At 54.0% G+C, this 26,780-nt stretch overlaps 1 protein-coding gene across 1 annotated transcript in view; it reads left to right on the top strand.

Annotated features, from left to right (window-relative positions):
* The first annotated feature begins 1,258 nt into the window (after window positions 1–1,258).
* LOC132836225 (WD repeat-containing protein 26-like) overlaps window positions 1,259–26,780 on the top strand; it is a 57,427-nt gene continuing 31,905 nt past the window's right edge. Inside the window, exons 1-4 of the mRNA XM_060855554.1 lie at window positions 1,259–1,856; window positions 19,870–19,969; window positions 21,035–21,091; window positions 22,192–22,328. Of these exons, the coding sequence (XP_060711537.1) occupies window positions 1,279–1,856; window positions 19,870–19,969; window positions 21,035–21,091; window positions 22,192–22,328 (872 nt within the window). The 5' untranslated portion in view covers window positions 1,259–1,278. The remainder of the gene's footprint in view (window positions 1,857–19,869; window positions 19,970–21,034; window positions 21,092–22,191; window positions 22,329–26,780) is intronic.

The raw sequence follows: 26,780 nt of genomic DNA, 5'->3' as shown, positions 1-26,780 counted from the left end.
AACATCATTCCCACGTTTCAGAATTGCTGAAGAACCTTCCGGCATTTACAAGCTTCCCATCCCGTTTTCTTCTTCAAAGGTGTTATCAGACATACCCTGCAAGCTGCCTAATGGAAGACCATTGTGATAACGTTGGAAAGGCCTCCACTCCAGCCTCAATAGACTCAGCTAATGTTTCATCGTTAACACCATATGTCGTCCAGACTGGCATCACCCGTTATGAGGGAGGTGCAGAATTCTGTCCCCTCTGATCTGGGTCAGGGATCTCGACGTCCTGTGTCAGGGAATGAAGAGAGATTTCCTGAGGAATTTTCTTCACAAAACGACATAATTGGGCCCAATTATGGTACGTTATCAGATTGCAGGCCCAATTTTGTGACTGTGTGCCTCCTAGGGAGGGGGATCTGGTAGGAAGACAGAGCCCATACACTCTGCACATCGGACTGGAGAAGGATTGAGAAGTTGGCCAAACAAGCTGGGAGCATTCTCCGCAAAAATGTCAACCAAAGCCCTTGGCTCGGGCCCTGGAGGGACGATGGGAGCCCTCTGACATCACGGCGGGAACTGGTGAATTCAGGGCATGGGCGAGAACCCGCGAGCTTACGGGGCCAGCAAGAACTGGTGATGTCATGGTGTAGGCAAAAACCGGTGACTTCATGCAACGGCTGAGATCCCGTGATGTCATGGTACAGGCGAGAATGAGTGATGTCATGGAGTGATCGAGAATCGGTGACATCACCGGGCGGCAAGAACTGATGACGTCATGAACCAGTGACTTCATGGAGCGGGCTCGAACCAGTGATGACACGGACTGACCATGAATCGGTGACTTCTTGGGGCCTCTACATGAGGTGCACAAGAATGGGTGATGTCAAAGGTCGGGCAGAAGGGGATGAAAATTGATGATGTCTTGGAATTGGGTGGGGGGGATGAATGACGTTGTGGATCTGGCGAGAACCAGTGATGTCACCAAGTGGGCTAGAACTGGTGATGTCATGGAGTGGGCTAGAACTGGTGATGTCACAATGTGGGCTAGAAATGATGATGTCACAAAGCAAGCGATAACCATTGACATGAACCAGTGGTGCAACAACTGGTGACATCCGGAGCTTTGGTGGGGGGGACGGGGGCGTGTGACTCCATTAAATAGGCGCACGAGGCCGTGACGTCACTAGACAAGCGGGCAGTGGTGACGTCAGCTTAGTTCGGGGTTGTGACGTAACGGACGAGCGGGATGACGAGACGGCGCGACGTCGTGACGTCACCGCGCATGTTTTGATGACGCGCCTCGCCGAGCCGGGGCCCAGTCCAGGAGCTGCGGGACCGCGGCCTCTCGTCAGCGCCGCCGCCGCCTCACGCAGCACTCTGGCCTCATCGTCGGACTCGGAGCCCGGTGGAGCGTCTCCGCCGCCGCCTCACGGCCCTCCCCCTCCCAGGAAGAAGCAGCGACTGTCCGCCAGCGGCTCGGGGCCCGGTCCTCACCGCCGCCGGCGCCGCCTCCGCTCCGTCCTCCCGAGCAGCGCGGGCCCGCTCAGCGGCACCGCCGGCTCCAGCTCCATGCAGCAGCAGCAGCAGCAGACACCGCCGGCTCAGGGCCTGCCCAGCACCAACGGCGCACAGCCCGGGCACCTCAGCGCCGCCAACGGCCAGCTCCCTCACAGCGGGCCCGGGCCCGGGCCCGGCCTGGGCCTCGGCCTGGGCCTGGGGCTCGGCCTCGGCCTGGACGCGGGCACACTCGGGCCGCACACCGAGAGCCAGCCGCCGGCCGGCAGCGGCCGGAAGAAGAAGAGGCTGTCGCGGGCGGACGAGGACGTGATCCGGTTAATCGGCCAGCACCTGCGGGGCCTGGGCTTCAAGTAGGTACCGGGCAGCCGGGGGGGTCACCCCGGAGCATGGGGCCAGGGGCTGGGGGTCACCCCGGAGCATGGGGCCAGGGGCTGGGGGTCACCCCGGAGCATGGGGCCAGGGGCTGGGGGTCACCCCGGAGCATGGGGCCAGGGGCTGGGGGTCACCCCGGAGCATGGGGCCAGGGGCTGGGGGTCACCCCGGAGCATGGGGCCAGGGGCTACCCCGGAGCATGGGGCCAGGGGCTGGGGGTCACCCCGGAGCATGGGGCCAGGGGCTGGGGGTCACCCCGGAGCATGGGGCCAGGGGCTACCCCGGAGCATGGGGCCAGGGGCTGGGGGTCACCCCGGAGCATGGGGCCAGGGGCTGGGGGTCACCCCGGAGCATGGGGCCAGGGGCTGGGGGTCACCCCGGAGCATGGGGCCAGGGGCTGGGGGTCTCCCCGGAGCATGGGGCCAGGGGCTGGGGGTCACCCCGGAGCATGGGGCCAGGGGCTGGGGGTCACCCCGGAGCATGGGGCCAGGGGCTGGGGGTCACCCCGGAGCATGGGGCCAGGGGCTGGGGGTCACCCCGGAGCATGGGGCCAGGGGCTGGGGGTCTCCCCGGAGCATGGGGCCAGGGGCTGGGGGTCACCCCGGAGCATGGGGCCAGGGGCTACCCCGGAGCATGGGGCCAGGGGCTGGGGGTCACCCCGGAGCATGGGGCCAGGGGCTACCCCGGAGCATGGGGCCAGGGGCCAGGGGCTACCCCGGAGCATGGGGCCAGGGGCTACCCCGGAGCATGGGGCCAGGGGCTACCCCGGAGCATGGGGCCAGGGGCTACCCCGGAGCATGGGGCCAGGGGCTACCCCGGAGCATGGGGCCAGGGGCTACCCCGGAGCATGGGGCCAGGGGCTGGGGGTCTCCCCGGAGCATGGGGCCAGGGGCTGGGGGTCTCCCCGGAGCATGGGGCCAGGGGCTGGGGGTCTCCCCGGAGCATGGGGCCAGGGGCTGGGGGTCACCCCGGAGCATGGGGCCAGGGGCTGGGGGTCACCCCGGAGCATGGGGCCAGGGGCTGGGGGTCACCCCGGAGCATGGGGCCAGGGGCTGGGGGTCACCCCGGAGCATGGGGCCAGGGGCTGGGGGTCACCCCGGAGCATGGGGCCAGGGGCTACCCCGGAGCATGGGGCCAGGGGCTGGGGGTCACCCCGGAGCATGGGGCCAGGGGCTGGGGGTCACCCCGGAGCATGGGGCCAGGGGCTGGGGGTCACCCCGGAGCATGGGGCCAGGGGCTGGGGGTCACCCCGGAGCATGGGGCCAGGGGCTGGGGGTCACCCCGGAGCATGGGGCCAGGGGCTGGGGGTCTCCCCTCGTGGGGGGAGGGGGGGTGAGGTGTTGGGGGTCGGTGTTTGTGGGGGGAGGGGGGGTGAGGTGTTGGGGGTCGGTGTTTGTGGGGGGAGGGGGGGTGAGGTGTTGGGGGTCGGTGTTTGTGGGGGGACGGGGGGTGAGGTGTTGGGGGTCGGTGTTTGTGGGGGAGGGGGGGTGAGGTGTTGGGGGTCGGTGTTTGTGGGGGAGGGGGGGTGAGGTGTTGGGGGTCGGTGTTTGTGGGGGAGGGGGGGTGAGGTGTTGGGGGTCGGTGTTTGTGGGGGAGGGGGGGTGAGGTGTTGGGGGTCTGTGTTTGTGGGGGAGGGGGGGTGAGGTGTTGGGGGTCGGTGTTTGTGGGGGGGGTGAGGTGTTGGGGGTCGGTGTTTGTGGGGGGAGGGGGGGTGAGGTGTTGGGGGTCGGTGTTTGTGGGGGGAGGGGGGTGAGGTGTTGGGGGTCGGTGTTTGTGGGGGGGGGGGGGGGAGGTGTTGGGGGTCGGTGTTTGTGGGGGGAGGGGGGGTGAGGTGTTGGGGGTCGGTGTTTGTGGGGGGAGGGGGGGTGAGGTGTTGGGGGTCGGTGTTTGTGGGGGGAGGGGGGGTGAGGTGTTGGGGGTCGGTGTTTGTGGGGGGAGGGGGGGTGAGGTGTTGGGGGTCGGTGTTTGTGGGGGGAGGGGGGGTGAGGTGTTGGGGGTCGGTGTTTGTGGGGGGAGGGGGGGTGAGGTGTTGGGGGTCGGTGTTTGTGGGGGGGGGTGAGGTGTTGGGGGTCGGTGTTTGTGGGGGAGGAGGGGTGGTGTCCAGAATGAGAGGGCATAGTTTTAAGGTGAGCAGGGGAAGATATAAAAGAGACCTAAGGGGTAACATTTTCACACAGAGAGGGTGGTGTGTGTATGGAATGAGCTGCCAGAGGATGTGGTGGGGGCTGGTACAATGACAGGAAGGGTTTAGAGGGCTATGGGCCTAGTGCTGTCACATGGTACTCGAATAATTTCGGATATCTGGTCGGCATGGATGAGTTGGACGGAGGGGCCTGTTTCCGTGCTGTACATCTCTGACTTTATTGGATCGCTCCATATGGCCAGGTGGAAAGTACTGAGTTGGTGAGTTGAGCAGATATTATTGGAGTGGGTAGGCACAGCCCTCCACCCGCTTGTGGGGAGTGACGCTTGCGAGGGTTGGGAGCGTCGGGAGACCTGGTAAGCAGAGACATCCCGTAATGACACGCATTGTTACAATCAGTGTCCAGAAGGTGTGTGTATGCGGAAGCCCTTGCTGGAGCACAGTACCGTAGTGGGGCAACTGCGAGGTGTGGAGCATTGGGGCAGCACTTCCAAGTGCAGACCAGTCACTTGCCTCAGCTTTGTTCCAGAAAAGGCGAAGCCAGATCTCAAGTCACTTCCAGCATGTTGGATTAGTATCTTGCTTTAGCTCCTGGTCGTCCTTGTGGATGTGTACTTCTGATTTGGCTCAGGCATTGTGGTTGTGCCCTGTTTGGAAAGAATCCCTGTGAGATGCTATGTGTTATGGTGGTCGTCGGCTTCATAACTCCTTGTTTCAGGATCTAGCCGTGGATTATGGAAGGATGGCACTTGTATGGCGCGATAGATGAACTTTTGAGAATAGTCAGCGGTGAGGTGCCAGAAGATGGGAGGTTGGCTAATGTGCCACTATTTAAGAAAGGTGGTAAGGACAAGCCAGTGAACCTGACCTCAGTGGTGGACAAATTAGATTAGATTAGATTACTTCGTGTGGAAACAGGCCCTTCGGCCCAACAAGTCCTCACCGAGCCGCCGAAGCACAACCCACCCGTACCCCTACATTAACCCCTTACCTAACACTACGGGGAATTTAGCATGGCCAATTCACCTAACCTGCACATCTTTGGACTGTGGGAGGAACCTGGAGCACCCGGAGGAAACCCACGCAGACACGGGGAGAACGTGCAAACTCCACACGGTCAGTCGCCTGAGTCGGGAATTGAACCCGGGTCTCAGGCGCTGTGAGGCAGCAGTGCTAACCACTGTGCCACCGTGCCGCCCACAAATTGTTGGAGGGAATCCTGAGGGACAGGATGTGCATGATTCGGGATAGTCAACATGGCTTTGTGCGTGGGAAATCATGTCTCACAAACTTGACTGAGTTTTTTGAAGATGTAACAAAGAAGATTGATGAGGGCAGAGCAGTGGATGTGATCTATATAGACTTCAGTAAGGCGTTCGACAAGGTTCTTCATGGTTAGCGAGATTAGATCTCATGGAACACAGGGAGAACTAGCCATTTGGATACAGAACTGGCTCAAAGGTAGAAGACAGAGGGTGGTGGTGGAGGGTTGTTTTTCAGACTGGAGGCCTGTGACCAGTGGAGTGCCACAAGGATCAGTGCTGGGCCCTCTACTTTTTGTCATTTATATAAATGATTTGGATGTGAACCTAAGTGGTATAGTTAGTAAGTTTGCAGATGACACTAAAATCGGAGGGGTAGTGGGCAGCGAAGAAGGTTACAGCACAGAAGGATGTACAGTACAGTACATCCCGAAGAGTACATCAGGATCTTGATCAGATAATAATAGGATAGTTATGGCAGGGGATTTTAACTTTCCAAACATAGACTGGGACTGCCACAGTGTTAAAGGTTTAGTTGGAGAGGAATTTCTTAAGTGTGTACAAGACAATTTTCTGATTCAGTTTGTGGATGTACCTACTAGAGAAGGTGCAAACTTGACCAACTCTTGGGAACTAAGGCAGGGCAGGTGACTGAGGTGTCAGTGGGGGAGCACTTTGGAGCCAGCAACCATAATTCTAATAGATTTAAAATAATGATGGAAAAGGATAGAGCAGATCTAAAAGTTGAAGTTCTCTGAAGGAGAAAGGCCAATTTTGACGGTATTAGGCAAGAACTTTCGAAAGCTGATTGGAGGCAGATGTTCACAGGTAAAGGGACGGCTGGAAAATGGGAAGCCTTCAGAGATGAGATAACAAGAATCCAGAGAAAGTATATTCCTGTCAGGGTGAAAGGGAAGGTTGGTAGGTATAGGGAATGCTGGATGACTAAAGAAATTGAGGGTTTGGTTAAGAAAAAGAAGGAAGCATATGTCAGGTATAGACAGGATAGATCGAGTGAATCCTTAGAAGAGTATAAAGGCAGTAGGAGTATACTGAAGAGGGAAATCAGGAGGGCAAAATGGGGACATGAGATAGCTTTGGTAAATAGAATTAAGGAGAATCCAAAGGGTTTTTACAAATATATTAAGGACAAAAGGGTAACTAGGGAGAGAACAGGGCCCCTCAAAGATCAGCAAGGCGGTCTTTGTGTGGAGCCACAGAAAATGGGGGAGACACTAAATGAATATTTTGCATCAGTATTTACTGTGGAAAAGGAGATGGAAGATATAGATTGTAGGTAAATAGATGGTGACATCCTACGAAATGTCCAGATTACAGAAGTAACAAAGAAGATTGATGAGGGCAGAGCAGTAGATGTGATTTATATGGACTTCAGTAAGGCGTTCGACAAGGTTCCGTGGGAGACTGGTTAGCAAGGTTAGATCTCATGGAATACAGGGAGAACTAGCCATTTGGATACAGAACTGGCTCAAAGGTAGAAGACAGAGGGTGGTGGTGGAGGGTTGTTTTTCAGACTGGAGGCCTGTGACCAGTGGAGTGCCACAAGGATCAGTGCTGGGCCCTCTACTTTTTGTCATTTGCATAAATGATTTGGATGTGAGCATAAGAGGTACAGTTAGTAAGTTTGCAGATGACACCAAAATTGGAGATGTAGTGGACAGCGAAGAGGGTTACCTCAGATTACAACAGGATCTGGACCAGATGGGCCAATGGGCTGAGAAGTGGCAGATGGAGTTTAATTCCGATAAATGTGAGGTGCTGCATTTTGGGAAAGCAAATCTTAGCAGGATTTATACACTTAATGGTAAGGTCCTAGGGAGTGTTGCTGAACAAAGAGACCTTGGAGTGCAGGTTCATAGCTCCTTGAAAGTGGAGTCGCAGGTAGATAGGATAGTGAAGAAGGTGTTTGGTATGCTTTCCTTTATTGGTCAGAGTATTGAGTACAGGAGTTGGGAGGTCATGTTGCAGCTGTACAGGACATTGGTTAGGCCACTGTTGGAATAATGCACGCAATTCTGGTCTCCTTCCTATCGGAAAGATGTTGTGAAACTTGAAAGGGTTCAGAAAATATTTACAAGGATGTTGCCAGGGTTGGAGGATCTGAGCTACTGAGAGAGGCTGAACAGGCTGGGGCTGTTTTCCCTGAAGCGTCGGAGGCTGAGGGGTGGCTTTATAGAGGTTTATAAAATCATGAGGAACATAGATAGAATAAATAGATAAATAAGTCTTTTCCCTGGGGTGGGGGAGTCCAGGACTCGAGGGCATAGGTTTAGTGTGAGAGGGGTAAGATATAAAAGAGACCTAAGGAGCAACTTTTTTACGCAGTATGGAATGAGCTGCCAGAGGAAGTGGTGGAGGCTGGTACAATGACCACATTTAAAAGGCATCTGGATGGGGATATGAATAGGAAGGGTTTGGGGGGATATGGGCCAAGTGCTGGTAGGTGGGATTGGATTGGGTTGGGATATCTGGATGGCATGAATGAGTTGGACCGAAGGGTCTGTTTCTGTGCTGTACATCTATGACTATGAGATGATTGTTGGCAGGATACTGGGGAGGGGCGACGTTACGACGAGCACTGTATACCATGATAGTCTGTTGGCTGCTCTTCGGGCCCAAGGTGGATGCGAAAATGTGTTGCTGTGCTGGAGTGTTTCGAGAGCTCCCCCCCTCCCCCGCCGCCTGTGTTGGAGGCACTGTCTAGTCAGATTTTGGAACAGACGCAGAGCGTCCCACTGTGTCCCGGGCAGCAGCCAACTCCATTGGCACAGTGCCAGCTTTCTGGTTCACTTGGATATCATTTTTGATGGAGGTGGTGATTGCCAGACCCCCTTCACACGCTGTGCCCCTCACAGGTAACAGCGTGGTCAATGCTGAGGGTGGTCTCCATTGATAGGAGCGTGTGTTGTGTGGTCGTGGGCTGTGAGTGGTGGGTAGCTGGCAGGAACACATCAGCGATCTTTTCTGGGATTTGCAAGGGCGATGGGTTATTTTGTTTTTGTCGTTCCACACCAACAGTAGCTTCAGGAATGAGATTGTGCTGATGATATCACGGGGTGTTCGAGGGTGCTGCCGCTGCTGAAGTAGTGCCACAGTGCTGTCAGCTCCTTCTTGATCACACTGCAGTCTCCCTCGAACCTTTTGGAAACTTTCAGAATTTGGTCACTCATTGACCATCTCGCACTTAGCACAGTCACTCTGACCCTCCCCCTGGCGTTGACCCTGCGACGGCGTGACCCTGTGACGGCGCAGCCCACTCCCCCCTGGCGTTGACCCTGCGATGGCACAGCCCTCCCCTCGGTGCTGAACCTGCGCCGGCACGGCCCTCACCCCCGGGCACTGACGCTGTGACGGCACAGCCCCCTCCCCCTGGCGCTGACCCTGCTCCGGCGCGGCCCTCCCTCCAGCCCAGAGCCACGTGTGTTGAGTAGCAGTGTGATCAGGCCTGGGACTGGGACCTGCAGTAATTCTGAGATTAAGCTAGCATTGAATTGAGGGCTGATGTCACGGCTGTGTGACCGCAGTGTAATTGGATCCCTGCCTGACTCGCTCCCAGCTGTCTACAAAACAACATGCTCTCTCTGTTTTCTCCCACTTAGTTCCCACGGCAACCCCCCAGCCCTGTGTGAGCGTGGGGCCTGGGTGGCTTCTTGCCGTTTCTCTGAGGGTGGACTGATCAAAGATGGTGCATGCCGTAGTAACGTTGCTGTTTGCCGAATTCTGCTCAGGAGCTAAAATGGGAAACTAGTCATACCTGCTTTTCTGAGACTCCATTGGAATGTCCCCCAGGCACGTGGAGGGAAAGGTGATCTCACTCTAGGTCCATGTCAGCTTCTCCCACACCCCAGGCAGATTGTTACGGTTTGCCCAATTGTGGGAGGAGGCCGTTCTGCCCCTTTGCACATCTTTCTGTTAGATCCTGACCATCTGTATCTTCACTGCGCCCACTTGCCTTGGTTTCAAAGCCTTAAGTCCCTCTGGTCTGACCAGAGTCTTGTCAGTTCTGAGGAAGGGTCGCTGGGCCTGAAATGTTAACTCTGATATCTCCCCACAGACACTGCCAGACCTAGAGTTCCAGGATTGTACAGCGTGGGTACACACCCTTCACTCTGACTTGTCCACGTCGACCAGATATCTTAAATTAATCTCCTCCCATTTGCTGGCACTTGGCCCAACAGGGGCAGCACGGTGGCTCAGTGGGTTAGCCCTGCTGCCTCTCAGCACCAGGGTCCCAGGTTCAATTCCAGACTCTCTGTGTGGAGTTTGCACATTCTCCCCGTGTCTGCGTGGGGTTTCCTCTGGGTGCTCCGGTTTCCTCCCACAGTCTAAAGATGTGCACGTTAGGGTGGATTGGCCGTGCTAAATTACCCCATATTGTTAGGTGCATTAGTCAGAGGGAAAGGGGACTGTCTTCGGGGGGTCAGTGTGGACTAGTTGGGCCGAAGGGCCTGTTTCCACACTGTAGGGAATCTAATCATATCCCTGTAAACCCTTCCTATTCACATTCCAGGTCAGGTGCCTTTTACATGTTGCCATTGTGTCACCATCTACCACTTTATCTGGCAGCTCCTTCCATACACATACCACCCTCTGCATTTAAAAGTTGCCCCACTGGTCCCTTTTACCTGGGAGTTCGATGTTATTGCTATTACTGAGACTTGGTAGAGGGGAGGGCATGACTGGCAACTAAACCTCCCAGATTATCGATGCTTCAGACGGGATAGAGAGGGAGGTACAAGTGATGGAGGAGTTGCGTTACTAGTCAGGGAGGATATCACAGCTGTGCTGAAGGGGGGCACGATGGAGGACTCGAGCAGTGAGGCAATATGGGCAGAGCTCAGAAACAGGAAGGGTGTGGTAACAATGTTGGGGCAGGCCTCCCATCAGCGAGTGAGATAGAGGCACAAATATGTAGAGAGATCACAGCAAGATGGAGGAGCAACAGGGTGGCGGTGATGGGAGATTTTAATTTTCCCAACATGGACTGGGATCACTGAGTGGTCGAGGTCTGGGTGGAGCAGAATTTGTAAGGAGCATCCAGGAGGGTTTTCTGGAGCATTATGTAGGTACTGCAACTGTGGAAGGGGCCATCCAGGACCCGGTGTTGGGGAGTGGGCCCGGCCAGGTGGGTGAGGTTTCAGTGGGGGATTACTTTGGGAATAGTGATCACAATTCCATAAGTTTTAGAATACTCATGGACAAAGACGAGAATGGTCCTAAAGGAAGAGGGCTAAACTGGGGGGGGAAGGCCGATTATAGCAAAATTCGTCAGGAGCTGGGGAATGTGGATTGGGAGCAGGCCTTTAAAGGGAATTCCACATTCAGTATGTGGGACACTTTTTTAAAGAGAGGCTGATTAGAGTTCAGGAGAAAGATGTTCCCGTGAAAATGAGAGGTAGAAATGGCAAGATTAGGGAACCAATGAAGACAGGTGAAACTATGAGAGTGGCTAAGAGGAAAAAGGATGTATACATAAGGGCTAGGTGACTGAAGGCAGACAAAGCTATGGACGAATATCGGGAAAGTAGGACCAATCTGAAATGAGGAATTAAGAGGGCTAAAAGGGGTCATGAGATATCTTTAGCAAACAGGGTTAAGGAAAACCCCAAAGTCTGTTATTAATATATAAGGAGCAAGAGGGTAACTCGAGAAAGGGTTGGCCCACTCAAGGACAAAGGCGGAAAGTTATGTGAGGACTCCGAGGGAATGGGTGAGATTCTTTAACGAATACTTTGCATAGGTATTCACCCGAGGTGAGGGACATGGCGGATGTTGAGGTTAGGGATAGATGTTTGATTACTCGCGGTCACGTCGGCACAAGGAGAGAGGAATTGTTGGGTATTCTTAAAGACATTAAGGTGGACAAGTCCCCAGGTCCGGATGGGATCTTTCCCAGGTTACTGAGGGAAAAGAGAGAGAGGAAATAGCTGGGGCTTTAACAGATATCTTTGTCGCATCCTTGAACACAGGAGGATTGGGGAATTGCTATGGGTGTCTCCTCCTTAAAGAAGGAAACCAGGGTTAATCCAGGTAATTATAAACTGGTGAGCCTGATGGCAGTGGGAGGGAAGCTACTGGAGAAGATACTGAGGGGATAGGATCGATTTACATTTGAAAGAAAATGGGCTTATCAGTGGTAGGCAGATTGTTTTGTGCAGGGGAGGTCATGTCTTACAAATCTCGTAGAATTCCTTGAAAACGTGACAAAATTGATTGAGGGAAGGGTTGTAGATGTCATATACGGACTTCAGTAAAGCGTTTGATAAGGTTCCCCATGGGAGGCTGATGGAGAAACTGAAGTTGCATAGGATCCAGGGTGTACTAGCTAAACGCATAGAGAACAGGCTGGGCAGCAGGAGACCGTGTAGTAGTCTCACGGAGTTTCTCAAAATGGAGACTTGTTCCACAGGGATCTGTGCTGGGACCACTGCTATTTGTGATATACATCAATGATCTGGAGGAAGGTCTAGTTGGTCTGATTCACAAGTTGGCACGTCTGGCCGCATTTGGAATACTGCATCCAGTTCTGGTCGCCACATTACCTGCATCTGCACTCCTCACTATCTCCTTGTTCTTGATTCTGGCTATTATCCCAGCGCTGCCGGTCAGATCTTTGCAGACCCTGGCCCCCTTTGATCGCATCCTCCTGAGGAAAAACAGAAATAATGCTGCACTCCCACTAACCGGATAATTTCAGAGATTTTCACCAGCCCACTCTGCATTATAACTGTCGATGGCTGATTGGTTAATCAGTTTATCACTAATCAGCTTGAACCCATGTCCTCCCGTCCATTCCTTCCCTTTTGAAGGTAATATTAACCTCTCCAGTTCCCTTCAGCTGTTTTTCCCTCCTGTCTGTGAGAGTTGGCAGGTCGAACTCACTCCCTGACTTGGCCCCCATGGAAAAAAGGTTCGGGGTCTCCCTTTGTGAGTTAGGGCTCCTTCTCTGTGAGCCGTGATTGCTGTCTCTCCCTCTGTCTCTCCCTCTGTCTCTCCCTCTGTCTCTCCCTCTGTCTCTCCCTCTGTCTCTCCCTCTGTCTCTCCCTCTGTCTCTCCCTCTGTCTCTCCCTCTGTCTCTCCCTCTGTCTCTCCCTCTGTCTCTCCCTCTGTCTCTGCCTCTGTCTCTCCCTCTGTCTCTCCCTCTGTCTCTCCCTCTGTCTCTCCCTCTGTCTCTCCCTCTGTCTCTCCCTCTGTCTCTCCCTCTGTCTCTCCCTCTGTCTCTCCCTCTGTCTCTCCCTCTGTCTCTCCCTCTGTCTCTCCCTCTGTCTCTCCCTCTGTCCTTGAGTCAAGCACTTGTGTACTCTCGCTACACTTGCTGACCCACAGGATCACATCAGGCAGGCGGAGGCTGGGCAGTATTTCTGAACAAAGAGACCTTGGTGTGCAGGCTGATAGTTCCTTGAACGTTGAGTCGCAAGTAGACAGGAGTAGTGAAGTTTGGTATGCTTGCCTTTATTGGTCAGTGCATTGAGTACAGGAATTGGGGGGGGGTCATGTTGCAGCTTTACTGTACATTGGGTAGACCACTTTTGGAACACTGCATTCAGTTCTGGCCTCCTTCCTATCGGAACGATATTGTCAAACTTGAAAGAGTTCAGAAAACATTGACACAGATGTTGCCAGGGTTGGAGGATTTGAGCAACAGGGAGAGGCTGTATAGGCCGGGGCTATTTTCTCCAGAGGCTGAGAAGTGAACTTATGGAGGTTTATACAGTCTTTTCCCAAGAGTAAAGGAGTCCAAAGCTAGAGGGTGTATGTTTAGAGTGAGAGGGGGAAAAGATTTTCACCCAGAGGGTGGTGCGTGTATGGAATGAGCTGCCAGAGGAAGTGGTGGAGGCTGGTACAATGACAACATTTTAAAAGGCATCTGGATGGGTATATGAAATAGGAAGGGTTTGGAGGGATATGGGCCGGGTGCTGGCAGGTGGGACTAGATTAATTTAAGATAACTGGTCAGCATGGATGAGTTGGACCAACGGGCCTGTTTCCATGCTGTATGATTATTTGACTGTGAGGTGAAGGGCTGACGTGTAGGAGGTGCTCTGTCGTTTGAGGGAGACATTGGGTGACAGGAGAAATTGTGCAACTAGCCAAGAGGAAAAGAGAAGCTTTTATAAGGTCCAGGCAGCTAAGAACAGGCTTTGGAGGAATTTTGGGAGAGTAGGACCAATCTTAAACGAGGAATCAAGCAGGCTGAAAGGGGTCATGAAATAACTTTAGCGAGCAGAATTCAGGAGAATCCCAAGGCCTTTTATTCATATATAAAGAAGCAAGAGGGTTACCCACTAAAGGGTAAGGAAGGAAGGTTGTATGTTGAACCTGAGAAACTGGGTGAGATTCTCGATGGTTACTTTGCGTCAGTGTTCGCTGAGGAGAGGGACATGATGAATGTCGAGATGAGAGATAAAGGTTTGTTTACACTGGGTCGCATTGACATAAGGAGGGAGGAGGTGTTGGGTGGGCCAAAGGATACTATGGTAGACAAGTCCCCAGGACTGGATGAGATCTATCCCAGGTTACTGAGGGAGGGGAGAGACAAAATAGCTGGGGCCCTGACAGATATCCTTGGAGCATCTTTAAACACAGGTGATGTGTTGGAGGACTAGAGAGTTGCTGACTTTGTCCCCCTGTTCAAAAAGGTTAGTAGGGATATTCCGGGTAACTCCAGACCAGTGATCCTGACTTCACTGGTGGGAGAAGCTACTGAGGGATGGGGTTATTTATACTTGGAAGAGAATGGGCTTATCAGTGATAGCCAACATGGTTTTTTGCGGGGGAGATCGTGCCGTACCGACTTGGAGTTCTTTGAGGAAGTGACCAAGTTGATAGATGAAGGAAGGGCTGTAGATGTTATATACATGGACTTTAGTAAGGTGTTTGATAAGGTTCCCCACAGTAAACTAATGAAGAAAGTGAAGTCACATGGTGTGCAGGATGTTCTAGCGAGGTGGATAAAGAACTGGTTGAGCAACAGGAGACAATAGTAGTGGAAGGGAGTTTCTTAAAATGGAGAAAGGTGACCAGTTGTGTTCCACAGGGGTCCGTGTTGGGGCCAGTGTTATTTGTAGTATACATAAACGATCTGGAAGGGGGCATTGTTGGTATGGTCAGCAAGTTTGCAGATGACATGAAGTTGGTGGAGTAGCAGAAAGCATAAGGGACTATCAAAGAGTACAGGAGGATATAGATAGACTGGAGAGTTGGGCGGAGATGTGGCAGATGGAGTTCAATCCAGACAAATGTGAGGTGATGCATTTTGGGAAGTCTAATTCTAGAGCGAACTATACTGTAAACGGAAGAGATTTGGGAAAAGTTGATGGGCAGAGAGATCTGGGAGTGCAGGTCCATTGTACCCTGGAGGTCGCTGCACGGGTGGATAGAGTGGTCAAGAAGGTGTTTAATGTGCTTGCCTTCACTCGACAGGGTATTGAGGATAAGAGCTGGTAGGTCATCTTAAAATTGTATAAGACTCTGGTTTGGCCGCATTTAGAATACTGTGTACAGTTCTGGTGACCACATTACCAAAAGGATGTGGGCACTTTGGAGAGGGTGCAGAGAAGGTTAACGAGGATGGTGCCTGGTATGGAAGGGGCTAGCTCTGAAGAGAGGTTGAGTAGGTTAAGATTGTTTTCATTAGAAAAAAGGAGGTTGGGGGGGGACATTATTGCGGTCTACAAAGTCATGAAGGGTATAGACAGGGTGGATAGAGAGAAGCTTTTGCCCAGGGTGAAGGATTCAATAACAACAGGTCACGGTTTCAGGGTGAGAGGTGAAACGTTTAAGGGGGATACACGCGGCAAGTACTTCACACAGAGGGTGGTGGGTGTTTGGAACGTATTGCCAGCAGAGGTGGTAGAGGCAGGCACAGTAGATTCATGAGGAGGTGGGGAGCAGAGGGATACAGATCCTTGGGAATTGGGTGATGGGCTTAGACAGTGGATTTGGATTGGCACAATCTTGGAGGGCCGAAGGGCCTGTCCCCGGGCTGTAGATTTTCTTTGTTCTTTGAGTCGTGACCCTGTCGGTCCCCTCACAACTGCTGCCCGAAACACCTGTGTCCAGGAGCGCAAGTTGATCACCAGAGCAGATTCCCTTCAGTGTTCTGTGTGGGATCTCGTACGCAAGGTGTGTGCCTGGTTTGTGGAGGTACTGCCGACCAGGCTCCAAGAGTTTCAGTGATGGGAAGGCAGGATCCTCCCCATCGATGCAGCAACATTGTGGAGCAGGAGGAGAGCTTTGAGCAATGAATACTGAGGGGAGTAGAGCCAACTGGATCGTGCTCTCAAGGGGGCTAGCACAGACTTATTGGACCGATTGGCCTTCTGCTAGAGCGAATGCTGCTACTCCAAATGTTACCGTCCACCTGGGGGTCTGGATTGAGCATTGGTTTTCAGGCCGCTGATCCTAAAGGGGGCCCCATCCCTGGGAGAGGGGTCTTGGAGCTGTCCGTTCCCCTGCCCGTCCCCCGCTGCGATGGGTAAGCACACGCTATGCACACCCTCGCATTACTCCATTTGGTGCGATGTCAGGATATCCGGCCTCTCTGGGACTCGTTTCGGGGGGTGGGGGGGGGTGTCGAACATGGGTGGGCCAGCTTGCGTCCTTCGCCTAAGCACCGCAGCAGCCGAGTCAGCCCCTCTCTGGCCTGTTCTGGCATTCCTTCAGATCGTGGTTGGCAAGGTATCGGGACTGCCAGTTCCTTAAAACCTGGCACACTATGGAGAACTCAGCACAGTAGCTCCAGACAGGAGTCTGATGTGTGTCTTAAAGAACTGGAACTGCCCTTGAAGCTCAAGGTCAGCAGTCCCGGGCCCTCGTTTCTGGTTTAGATTGATTTATTTCTAGGTGTTGGTGACGGTTTGTCCCTGGGGTTGGGAATGAGCTGGTCGGTTAGCTTGCTGAGCTGCTGGGTTAGCGTGTGGATGTTTGCTTACCCTGCTGGGTAACATCAGTGCGATTTCCCCGAAGCGATGTTGTTCCCTCCTGCCTGCTTTCAGTGTCGGGTCCGTCCTGTTGGGGCTTGTGTTACTTTTGGACGTTGGGTTGTGTGAGGAGTGAACTTCCAGAGGGAAGCGGTGGATGAGGGAACGGTTACAATCTGAATAAGGAATGGTTGGAGGGAATGGGGGCCTAGTGGAGGCGGGTGGGATTGGTTTAGTTTGGGCTGGTGGTCAGCACGGACTGGCAGGGCTGAAGTGCCTGTTTCTATCCTGTATGCCTCAAAGTCATGTCCTTGACCCACTCCCCCACTCCCCTCTTCTGTGCGCTCTGTCCTGCAACCACGGATCGTCTGTCCACCTCTCGGTTTCCTTTGCCGAGTGGTTCTTTTGCCCTGTCCGTTGTCGGATGCTTCACCTGACGCGACCTACACTGTCCCTTGCTGTCAGTGAGGGGAGAGCTGGGATACACCGAGGGATGGCGTGTTGGTGCGAATGTATTAGCGTGCAGCGGCGTCCCTCTGTTCAGGCAGCCCTGGTTTATCCTTATCGCTGGGTGCACTTCCCACCTCCTGGTTCTGCCCCCTAACCCTTTACCCTCCGGTAAGATGAAGGTCGGGTTGCCGGGACAGCTGTAGGGCTGCTCTGTCCGGAGGGAGGGCGAGCTGCCTGCTGGGGAGTTTAACCGGAGGGTCACGCTGCCCCAGGCGAAGTCAAGACATTGGGGCCAAAGCAGGAGACAGGCCCATGCTGCTCACCTCACTCTGCATCGCAGGGCAACTGTCCGGCCAACTGAGCTAGCCGATCCTGCCACGTCACCGTCCAATGATGCCCTCAATGCTACTGGATTCTGCCAGGCAGTGCTTTAGGGTGGCACGGTGGCTCAGTGGTTAGCACTGCTGCCCCACAGCACCAGGGACCCGGGTTCAATACCCCCTCGGGCAACTGTCCGTGTGGAGTTTGCATTCTCTCCATGTCTGTGTGGGGCTTCCTCCCACAGTCCAAAGATGTGCAGGTTAGGGTGGATTGGCCGTGCTAAATTGTCCCGCAGTATCCAGGGATGTGCGGGTGAGGGTGGATTGGCCGTGCTAAATTGTCCCATAGTGCCCAGGGATGTGCAGGTCAGGGTGGATTGGCCGTGCTAAATTGCCCCATAGTGCCCAGGGATGTGCAGGTGAGGATGGATTGGCCGTGCTAAATTGTCCCATAGTGCCCAGGGATGTGCAGGTTAGGGTGGATAGGCCGTGCTAAATTGTCCCATAGTGTCCAGGGATGTGCAGGTTAGGGTGGATTGGCCGTGCTAAATTGTCCCATAGTGCCCAGGGATGTGCAGGTCAGGGTGGATTGGCCGTGCTAAATTGCCCCATAGTGCCCAGGGATGTGCAGGTGAGGATGGATTGGCCGTGCTAAATTGTCCCATAGTGCCCAGGGATGTGCAGGTTAGGGTGGATAGGCCGTGCTAAATTGTCCCATAGTGTCCAGGGATGTGCAGGTTAGGGTGGATTGGCCGTGCTAAATTGTCCCATAGTGCCCAGGGATGTGCAGGTTAGGGTGGATTGGCCGTGCTAAATTGCCCCATAGTGCCCAGGGATGTGCAGGTGAGGATGGATTGGCCGTGCTAAATTGTCCCATAGTGTCCAGGGATGTGCAGGTTAGGGTGGATAGGCCGTGCTAAATTGTCCCATAGTGCCCAGGGATGTGCAGGTTAGGGTGGATTGGCCGTGCTAAATTGCCCCATAGTGCCCAGGGATGTGCAGGTGAGGATGGATTGGCCGTGCTAAATTGTCCCATAGTGTCCAGGGATGTGCAGGTTAGGGTGGATTGGCCGTGCTAAATTGCCCCATAGTGCCCAGGGATGTGCAGGTGAGGATGGATTGGCCGTGCTAAATTGTCCCATAGTGCCCAGGGATGTGCAGGTTAGGGTGTATTGGCCGTGCTAAATTGTCCCATAGTGCCCAGGGATGTGCAGGTTAGGGTGGATTGGCAGTGCTAAATTGTCCCATAGTGCCCAGGGATGTGCAGGTTAGGGTGGATTGGCCGTGCTAAATCCTCCTACAGTGGAGGTTAGATGCATGAGTCAGGGGTAAATGTAGTGTAGTAGAGGTAGGGGTCTGGGCGGGTTACTCTCTGGAGGGTCGGTGTGGATCTGTTGGGCTGAATGGCCTGTTTCCACACTGTAGGGATTGTATGATTCTTCTATGATTCCCTCGCTGTGGGAGAAGGGTATCTTCTCCCCCCTTGCCATTGGGTTGTTTGCAAGTCCCTTTGAATCCATGCCCTCCCATCCTCCTCTCCCTTACTCAGTGGGCAGGTTGGCAGCAGCAGCAGCAGTGTGAATGTTTGTGGTATCCACAAATTCAGGGGTTGCTCCGTACCCTGTGGCTCGCTGCGATGTTGCCTCCCCACACGGTCCGATCGGCAACACAGAGGTGTGAGCTATGGAGCCTGCAGGGAAATCAGCAGCAGATACCCCTGGTCCCAGGCCCCTTGCCCCATCAGGGTAGCTGCTGTTGCCTCCCTGCACGGTCCAATCGGCAACACAGAGGTGCTCTAAACCCTTCCCACTCATACCCATCCAGATGTCTTTTAAATGTTGTAATTGTCGCAGCCTCCACCACTTCCTCTGGCAGCTGAGTCCATACACGCACCACGCTCTGAATGAAAAAGTTGTCCCTTGGGTCCCTTTTTAAATTGTTCCCCTCGCACCTTAAACCTACGTCCTCTGCTTTTGATCTCTACCCTGAGAATAAGACCTTGTCTATTTACAGTACCCATGTCCCTCATGATTTTATAAACCTCTACAAGGTCACCCCTCAGCCTCTGACGCTCCAGGGAAACTAGCCCCAGCCTGTTCAGCCTCTCCCTTATAGCTCAAACCTTCCCATCCCAGCATTCACCCTTATAAACTGTTTCTGCACTCTGTCATGTGTACCAAGGTCTTCCCTCTATCGGGGAAACCAGAATTGAACGCATGGGTGATCCGAAGGTGGAAGCTCCAATCCCAACGGGTCAGCTAGAGCCAGTTCAATTCGTTGACTGCATCCGATCGCTTCATGGTAACCCATTACTGAGAGAGTCGTCGATTATTGCCAAACCAAACCCTTCCTCTGGTTCACTTGCGTCCTTCAGGGAGATAAACCAGCCGTCCTTACCTGGTATGGCCAGAGGATGGCCACAGCAGGTCCCTTGACTCTACTCAGAAACGACCGGATTGGGAAGTTGGGACTAGGATTATCTGTTTGGCATGGACATGTTGGGCCGAAGGGTCTGTTTCTGTGCTGTACAACTCTGACCTGCTGTGATTATTCACTTGAGGGCCCCCCAGAAATGCAATCCTTATCAGCAATGCCCATGTACTACAAGAGAATGTGTTTATTAAAGGACTGAGCAGCCACTCTAGTTCTGTGCGGAGTAGCGGTGCTGGGTGGGTGTGGGGGGTGATGTTCTCTCTGTTGGGGGGGTGGTGGGGGTGGTGTTCTCTCTATCCGGGCTCTGTTTGGTGACTGGGGGAGCTCCCTGTCCGTGGTTTGTTTGGATGTGTTTCTGTTCAGCTTTGTTCACACTCTCTCTCTCTGCCCCCTGCAAAACCACACCTGACCTCTCCTTCCCTCTCCCTCCAACGACGCAGCCAAACCGTCGAGCAGCTGATGCAGGAGACGGGATGCAGCCTGGAGCATCCGTCCGCCACCAAGTTCCGCAACCACGTGACGGAGGGTGACTGGGAAAAGGTAACCGGGCTCCCCGATTGCTCCCTGCTGGATTGAGGCGGCACTCTGACAGAGCTGTCCTGTCTCATTCAGAAACGTGCTGGGGTCTCGCCGCCCTCAAAGTATCCCATTGCCGAGGCCTCCTGGTTAATGTCTGTGGCAGCTGGGCAAAATGCCTCAGAGATCCACTGTAACACCTCAGCTGGGCTCCCGGGACCCTGACCCCTGCCACCTTACTCTGGGAAGCGCTCTCATGAGGCCTGACCCACTCTGCAGACCATCCGCGGGTTTCTGCTCATGTTCCATACGATCGTGGGGAGGGGGTTTTGCTCTGTATGTAAGCCCATGCTGTATTTGTCCTGGGAGTGTTTTACAGGAACAGTGTGCAGGGAGCTTTACATTACAGAAGACAGGGAGGTTTGCTTTGTCAAAAAGGGTACAGGGCGTTTACGGATCTGACCCCATGTTGTCCCCCTCCTGGAGAGTCTGATGGGAGCATTGTCGAGGGCATAATGTTTTCTGTTTAAAAAAACTAGGGAGAGCTCTGCTCTGTTTCTAACCCCGTGCTGTCCCTTTCCTGGGGAGTGTTTGATGGGGGGGGACAGTGTAGAGGGAGCTCTGCTCTGTATCTAGCCCCGTGCTGTCACTGTCCTGGGGAGTGTTTGATGGGGGGGCAGCAGTGTAGAGGGAGCTCTGCTCTGTATCTAACCCTGTGCTGTCCCTGTCCTGGGGAGTGTTTGATGGGGGGGACAGTGTAGAGGGAGCTTTACTCTGTATCTAACCCCATGCTGTCCCTTTCCTGGGGAGTGTTTGATGGCGGACAGTGTAGAGGGAGCTTTACCCTGTATCTAACCCCGTGCTATCCCTGTCCTGGGGAATGTTTGATGGGACAGTGTAGAGGGAGCTTTACTCTGTGTCTAACCCCGTGCTGTCCCTGTCCTGGGGTGTGTTTGATGGGGGGGACAGTGTAGAGGGAGCTTTAGTCTGTACCTGACCGTCGGCTGGGATGTTCATTCCCCTTTGCTGGGCGGGGAGCAGGGTGACCGTGAGTGTATGTTCTTATTGCCGTGTTCTCTCTCTGTTTAGGCTGAAGCTGACCTCACTGAACTCAAGTCTTTGGTGCACTTGCCTCAGGCCATTGTGGTAAGGGGGGGGGGGGCGGGGCGGGGGGGAGATTACAGGGCTGCTGGTGGGGGGGGGCGGGGGGAGATTACAGGGCTGCTGGTGGGGGGGGCGGGGGGAGATTACAGGGCTGCTGGTGGGGGGGGGGGGGGAGATTACAGGGCTGCTGGTGGGGGGGGCGGGGGGGAGATTACAGGGCTGCTGGTGGGGGGGGGGGGCGGGGGGGAGATTACAGGGCTGCTGGTGGGGGGGCGGGGGGAGATTACAGGGTTGCTGGTGGGGGGGCGGGGGGAGATTACAGGGCTGCTGGTGGGGGGGGCGGGGGGAGATTACAGGGCTGCTGGTGGGGGGGGGGGGGGAGATTACAGGGCTGCTGGTGGGGGGGCGGGGGGGAGATTACAGGGCTGCTGGGGGGGGGGCGGGGGGGAGATTACAGGGCTGCTGGTGGGGGGGCGGGGGGGGATTACAGGGCTGCTGGTGGGGGGGGCGGGGGGAGATTACAGGGTTGCGGGCGGGGGGAGGTTACAGGGTTGCGGGCGGGGGGAGGTTACAGGGGGGGGGGGGGGGAGGTTACAGGGTTGCTGGTGGGGGGGGGGGGAGCGGGGGGAGGTTACAGGGTTGCTGGTGGGGGGGGCGGGGGGAGATTACAGGGTTGCGGGCGGGGGGAGGTTACAGGGTTGCTGGTGGGGGGGGGAGCGGGGGGAGATTACAGGGTTGCTGGTGGGCTAAGACTCTGGGAGATGGAGGCTGTCCACTCGTTTGTTGCATGCAGACAGATCCAATTTGTTTCCAAACGTCTCCCCAGGCGCGTATGAGAAGTCATTTGCGCATCCCTCCTGCTCTTTATGCTGATTCAGTTTGCCACACTTGCTCCCTGCCGTGGGAATGTTGGTCACGTTGCAACGGGGGGGGGGATAAGCCCCACTTGGTGGGGGTCTCCACAGGCAGAAAGTGTGAGATGGGCAGAGTGTGCGACACACAAATAGACTCCAAGGTCCACTTTGCTGCGATGTGTTGATCGGAGGATGTCTCCTATCACCTTGCTGGTGCCCTGTCTGTTTCCCAGTCCTTGAGTCCCATCCGTTACTGAGATCCTCTTTAATGCCCCGCTCTCCCCGCAGCGCATGAAGTTCCTGCTGCTGGAGCAGAAATACCTGGAATTCCTGGACGACGGGAAGGTGCTGGAGGCTCTGCAGGTGCTGCGCTTTGAGCTGACCCCGCTGAAGTACAACACAGACCGTATCCACGCTCTGAGTGGGTGAGTGAAGGCCGCGGCAGGGGGAGAGAGAGAGAGAGACAGCCTGCAGATACTCTATAGGAGTGCGACCGCCACTCTGGCACATTCGAGAGCAGCAGGCCCGTTTACGTACAGCTACCAAGATGTCTCTGTGTGTGGCTGTCCCACTCCTGAGTCAGAAACATCAGCCCATCCTCTAGGCAGATGCTCCCACTGCCACGGACATGAGGGAGCGTTAATGTTTGAGGTGCGATCTTGGGGCTGAGGCAGTAAACTGTTTTGCCCACCCAACCTTGGATGGAGATTAAACCTCCTCTGTGAGCTGCTAGAAGGATAAGCATTCTTCACCGTGCCTTTCCAGGTCTTTTCTGTCTTGCCTCTCTGCATTTTTCAGCTTCATTGTGGATGCTGTGACTGTGAGAATATCTCCGCTAGCTTTTGTCTGTAGGTAAGTGCCTGCCACTGTGCTCTGGATGAGAGACAAAAGAAAAATGAGTTTTTTTTTAAAAAGGTAGTTATGTAATGGAATATAAGCATCATTGGCGTGGCCATCATTATTTGCCCTCAAGAAAGAGTGGCGTGCTCCTTCAGAGGGTAGTTAAGAGTCAGCCATATTGCTGTGGGTCAGGGGTCACGTATAGGCCAGGCCAGACTGGATAAGGAGGGCAGATTTCCTTCCCTGAAGGTTATGGGTGAGCCAGATGCATTTTCACAACAAAGGACGATAGTCTTGTGGTCACTGTTACTGAGACTAGCCCTCCCTAATCAGTCCTTGCCCTTCCAAATGCATGTAAATCCTGTCCCTCAGAATCCACTCTAGCAACATACCCACCACTGTCGAATCCCTACCGTGAGGAAACAGGCCATTTGGTCCAACAAGTCCACACCGACCCTCCGAAGAGTAATCCATTCCCCAACTCTTATCACTCTACATCTCCCCTGTCTAATGCACCTAACTTACACATCCCTGAACACTATGGACAATCCACCCTAACCCGCACATCTTTGGACTGTGGGAGGAAACCGGAGCACCCGGAGGAAACCCACGCAGCCACGGGGAGAACGTAAGACATTGGAGTAGAAGTAAGGCCATTCGGCCCACTCCGCCATTCAATTGAGGCTGGTGGGCATTTCAACTCCACTTACCCGCATTCTCCCCATAGCCCTTAATTCCTCGACATCAAGAAATACAAACAAGAAATATAACAAAAGTTGAGGATATACAAACTCCACGCTGACAGTTGCCTGAAGCTGGGATCGAACCTGGGTCCCTGGTGCTGTGAGGCAGCAGTGCTAACCCACTTAGCCATGTGCTGCCCACGAGCCACCGTGCTGTGTCCTTCCTATAGCATCCATACACTAAAACATGAAGCTTCCAGACCTATCCATCCCTGAGCCATGTTTCTATCATGGCTCTGATACCCTAGTCCCATGTTCCAAACATAGTCGAAGTTCATCAGCCTTCCTATAAGATGTCTTACGTTGAAGAAAATGCAGTTGAATTCATCAGCCTTCCCTCATTCTCTGCAAGGCTGTTTCCTGCCTTGATTATTAGACCTGCTCCCTTTATCTACTGTACCTGCCTCAGCCATTTCTCTCTTCTCACTGTCTGTTTGGTTCCCACCCTCCCCCCTTACTTGCTTAAAGCCTCCAAAGTGACACTAACCAATCTCCCTGTGAGGATGTTGGGCCCCATTCCAATTCCGGTTATACAGCTCCTTTCAACCAGTGAGGAGATCCCACTGGTCCAGAAATGTGAATCCTTGTCCCCTGCACCAGCTCCTCAACCACGCAATCATCTGGTCTACCCTCCTATTCCTACTCTCACTAACATATGACACTGGTAATAGAGCTGTGCTTTTCCAGCACCACTCGAATCTTGACTCTAATCTCCAGCATCTGCAGTACCCACTTCCGACTGGTGGTAGTCCAGCTATTACTCTCTTTGAGCACCTACTTTTTTTTTAAACCTTTTGCCTAGTTTCGGATATTCTCTCTGCACGACCTCATTCCTTTCTGTACCCGTGTTGTTGGTATCAATGTGCCCAATGCCCTCCTGCAAGCCGTTCTCCCTGTTGAGAGTCTTCTGCACTCTCTCAGGGATATCCTCGACCCAGGCACCAGGGAGGCAACACACCAACCGGATGGTTCACTGGCCGCAGAGGTGTCTGCCTGTGCCCCAGACTAGACTAGGCCCCTATTACAATCGATCACTTGGAACTTGGCATACGCCTCATTACACTAGAGCCACTCACGGTATCAGAAACCTGGCTGTCAGTGCTATACCCCCCCGAGTGCCCCATCTCCCACACCCTTCAGTATCCAAACCTCACTACCTGTTTGAGATGGGGATAGCTCCCACTTGCACTATCTGGCTCCCTCTCCTACCATTTCTCGCGATTAGCCGTCTCCCTGACTGTGTATCTGTAATGTCTTCACCTTCCTGGAACTGCCATCGGTCACACCCACTTATTCTTGTAAACTCCTCGTCGCCTCGAACTCCCACTCCAGCCGACCTCTGCGATAGGATTCGTACCCTTCTGTCGACAGTTTCCAGGATGTAACATTTAAGAAGGCACAGCAATGCTGCCTTTTCTCAGGGGGTGGCAGACGGGGTCCAACCAGAACTCTCTCAACAAACGCATCGAGTTCGACCCCCACCTGCCACCCCCTGAGAACCGGAGTCGGACGTGACCTCACCACAGGAAGTGACATCACCGACCGAAAGAAACACAAACCTATAAGTAGAAAGCAGGAATTTTTCAGCCCGAGGCCTACTGAAGATGTGACCGAGCATGGTGATGAAACGTCTGGAAATGAACCTTCCAGCTCAGTGAGCTAACCTACATCCAAACTTTGCTCAGGCTCTGTGAAATCCCACTTGATCAAATGCAGCCTTGATGATAAGGAGAGTCACATTTACCTCTGCTCTAGTATTTTTCATCTGTGTCAATACTAGAACCGAGGCTATAATGAGTTCGGGAGCTGAGTGAAACTGAGGGTAGACCGTTAGGGTTGTGTTTGGACCTCCATCTTAGTCTGTCTGAGTGAGAGAGAGAGAGCACACCACAGGCACAGATCTTTGTCTGTGAGTGAGAGAGAGAGCGAGAGCGCACACCACAGGCACAGATCTTTGTCTGAGAGTGAGAGCGCACACCACAGGCACAGATCTTTGTCTGTGAGAGAGAGAGAGAGAGCGCACACCACAGGCACAGATCTTTGTCTGTGAGTGAGAGAGAGAGAGAGAGAGAGAGCGCACACCACAGGCACAGATCTTTGTCTGTGAGTGAGAGAGAGAGCACACCACAGGCACAGATCTTTGTCTGTGAGAGAGAGAGAGAGAGCGCACACCACAGGCACAGATCTTTGTCTGTGAGTGAGAGAGAGAGAGAGCACACCACAGGCACAGATCTTTGTCTGTGAGTGAGAGAGAGAGAGAGCACACCACAGGCACAGATCTTTGTCTGTGAGTGAGAGAGAGAGAGAGAGAGAGAGAGCACACCACAGGCACAGATCTTTGTGAGAGAGAGAGAGAGAGCGCACACCACAGGCACAGATCTTTGTCTGTGAGTGAGAGAGAGAGAGAGCACACCAGAGGCACAGATCTTTGTCTGTGAGTGAGTGAGAGAGAGAGAGCACACCACAGGCACAGATCTTTGTCTGTGAGAGAGAGAGAGAGAGCACACCACAGGCACAGATCTTTGTCTGTGAGTGAGAGAGAGAGAGAGAGCACACCACAGGCACAGATCTTTGTCTGTGAGTGAGAGAGAGAGAGAGAGCACACCACAGGCACAGATCTTTGTGAGTGAGAGAGAGAGAGAGCACACCACAGGCACAGATCTTTGTCTGTGAGTGAGAGAGAGAGAGAGAGAGCACACCACAGGCACAGATCTTTGTGAGTGAGAGAGAGAGAGAGAGCACACCACAGGCACAGATCTTTGTCTGTGAGTGAGAGAGAGAGCACACCACAGGCACAGATCTTTGTCTGTGAGTGAGAGAGAGAGAGCACACCACAGGCACAGATCTTTGTCTGTGAGTGAGAGAGAGAGAGAGAGCACACCACAGGCACAGATCTTTGTCTGTGAGTGAGAGAGAGAGAGAGCACACCACAGGCACAGATCTTTGTCTGTGAGTGAGAGAGAGAGAGAGAGAGAGAGCACACCACAGGCACAGATCTTTGTGAGTGAGAGAGAGAGAGAGCACACCACAGGCACAGATCTTTGTCTGTGAGTGAGAGAGAGAGAGAGAGCACACCACAGGCACAGATCTTTGTCTGTGAGTGAGAGAGAGAGAGAGAGCACACCACAGGCACAGATCTTTGTCTGTGAGTGAGAGAGAGAGAGAGAGCACACCACAGGCACAGATCTTTGTCTGTGAGTGAGAGAGAGAGAGAGAGCACACCACAGGCACAGATCTTTGTCTGTGAGTGAGAGAGAGAGAGAGAGCACACCACAGGCACAGATCTTTGTCTGT

The sequence above is a fragment of the Hemiscyllium ocellatum genome, chromosome 46, assembly GCF_020745735.1.
Source record: "Hemiscyllium ocellatum isolate sHemOce1 chromosome 46, sHemOce1.pat.X.cur, whole genome shotgun sequence".
NCBI lineage: Eukaryota > Metazoa > Chordata > Chondrichthyes > Orectolobiformes > Hemiscylliidae > Hemiscyllium > Hemiscyllium ocellatum.
Note: the sequence above shows the minus strand (reverse complement) of the source record. Positions and strands in the feature narration are given on the sequence as shown.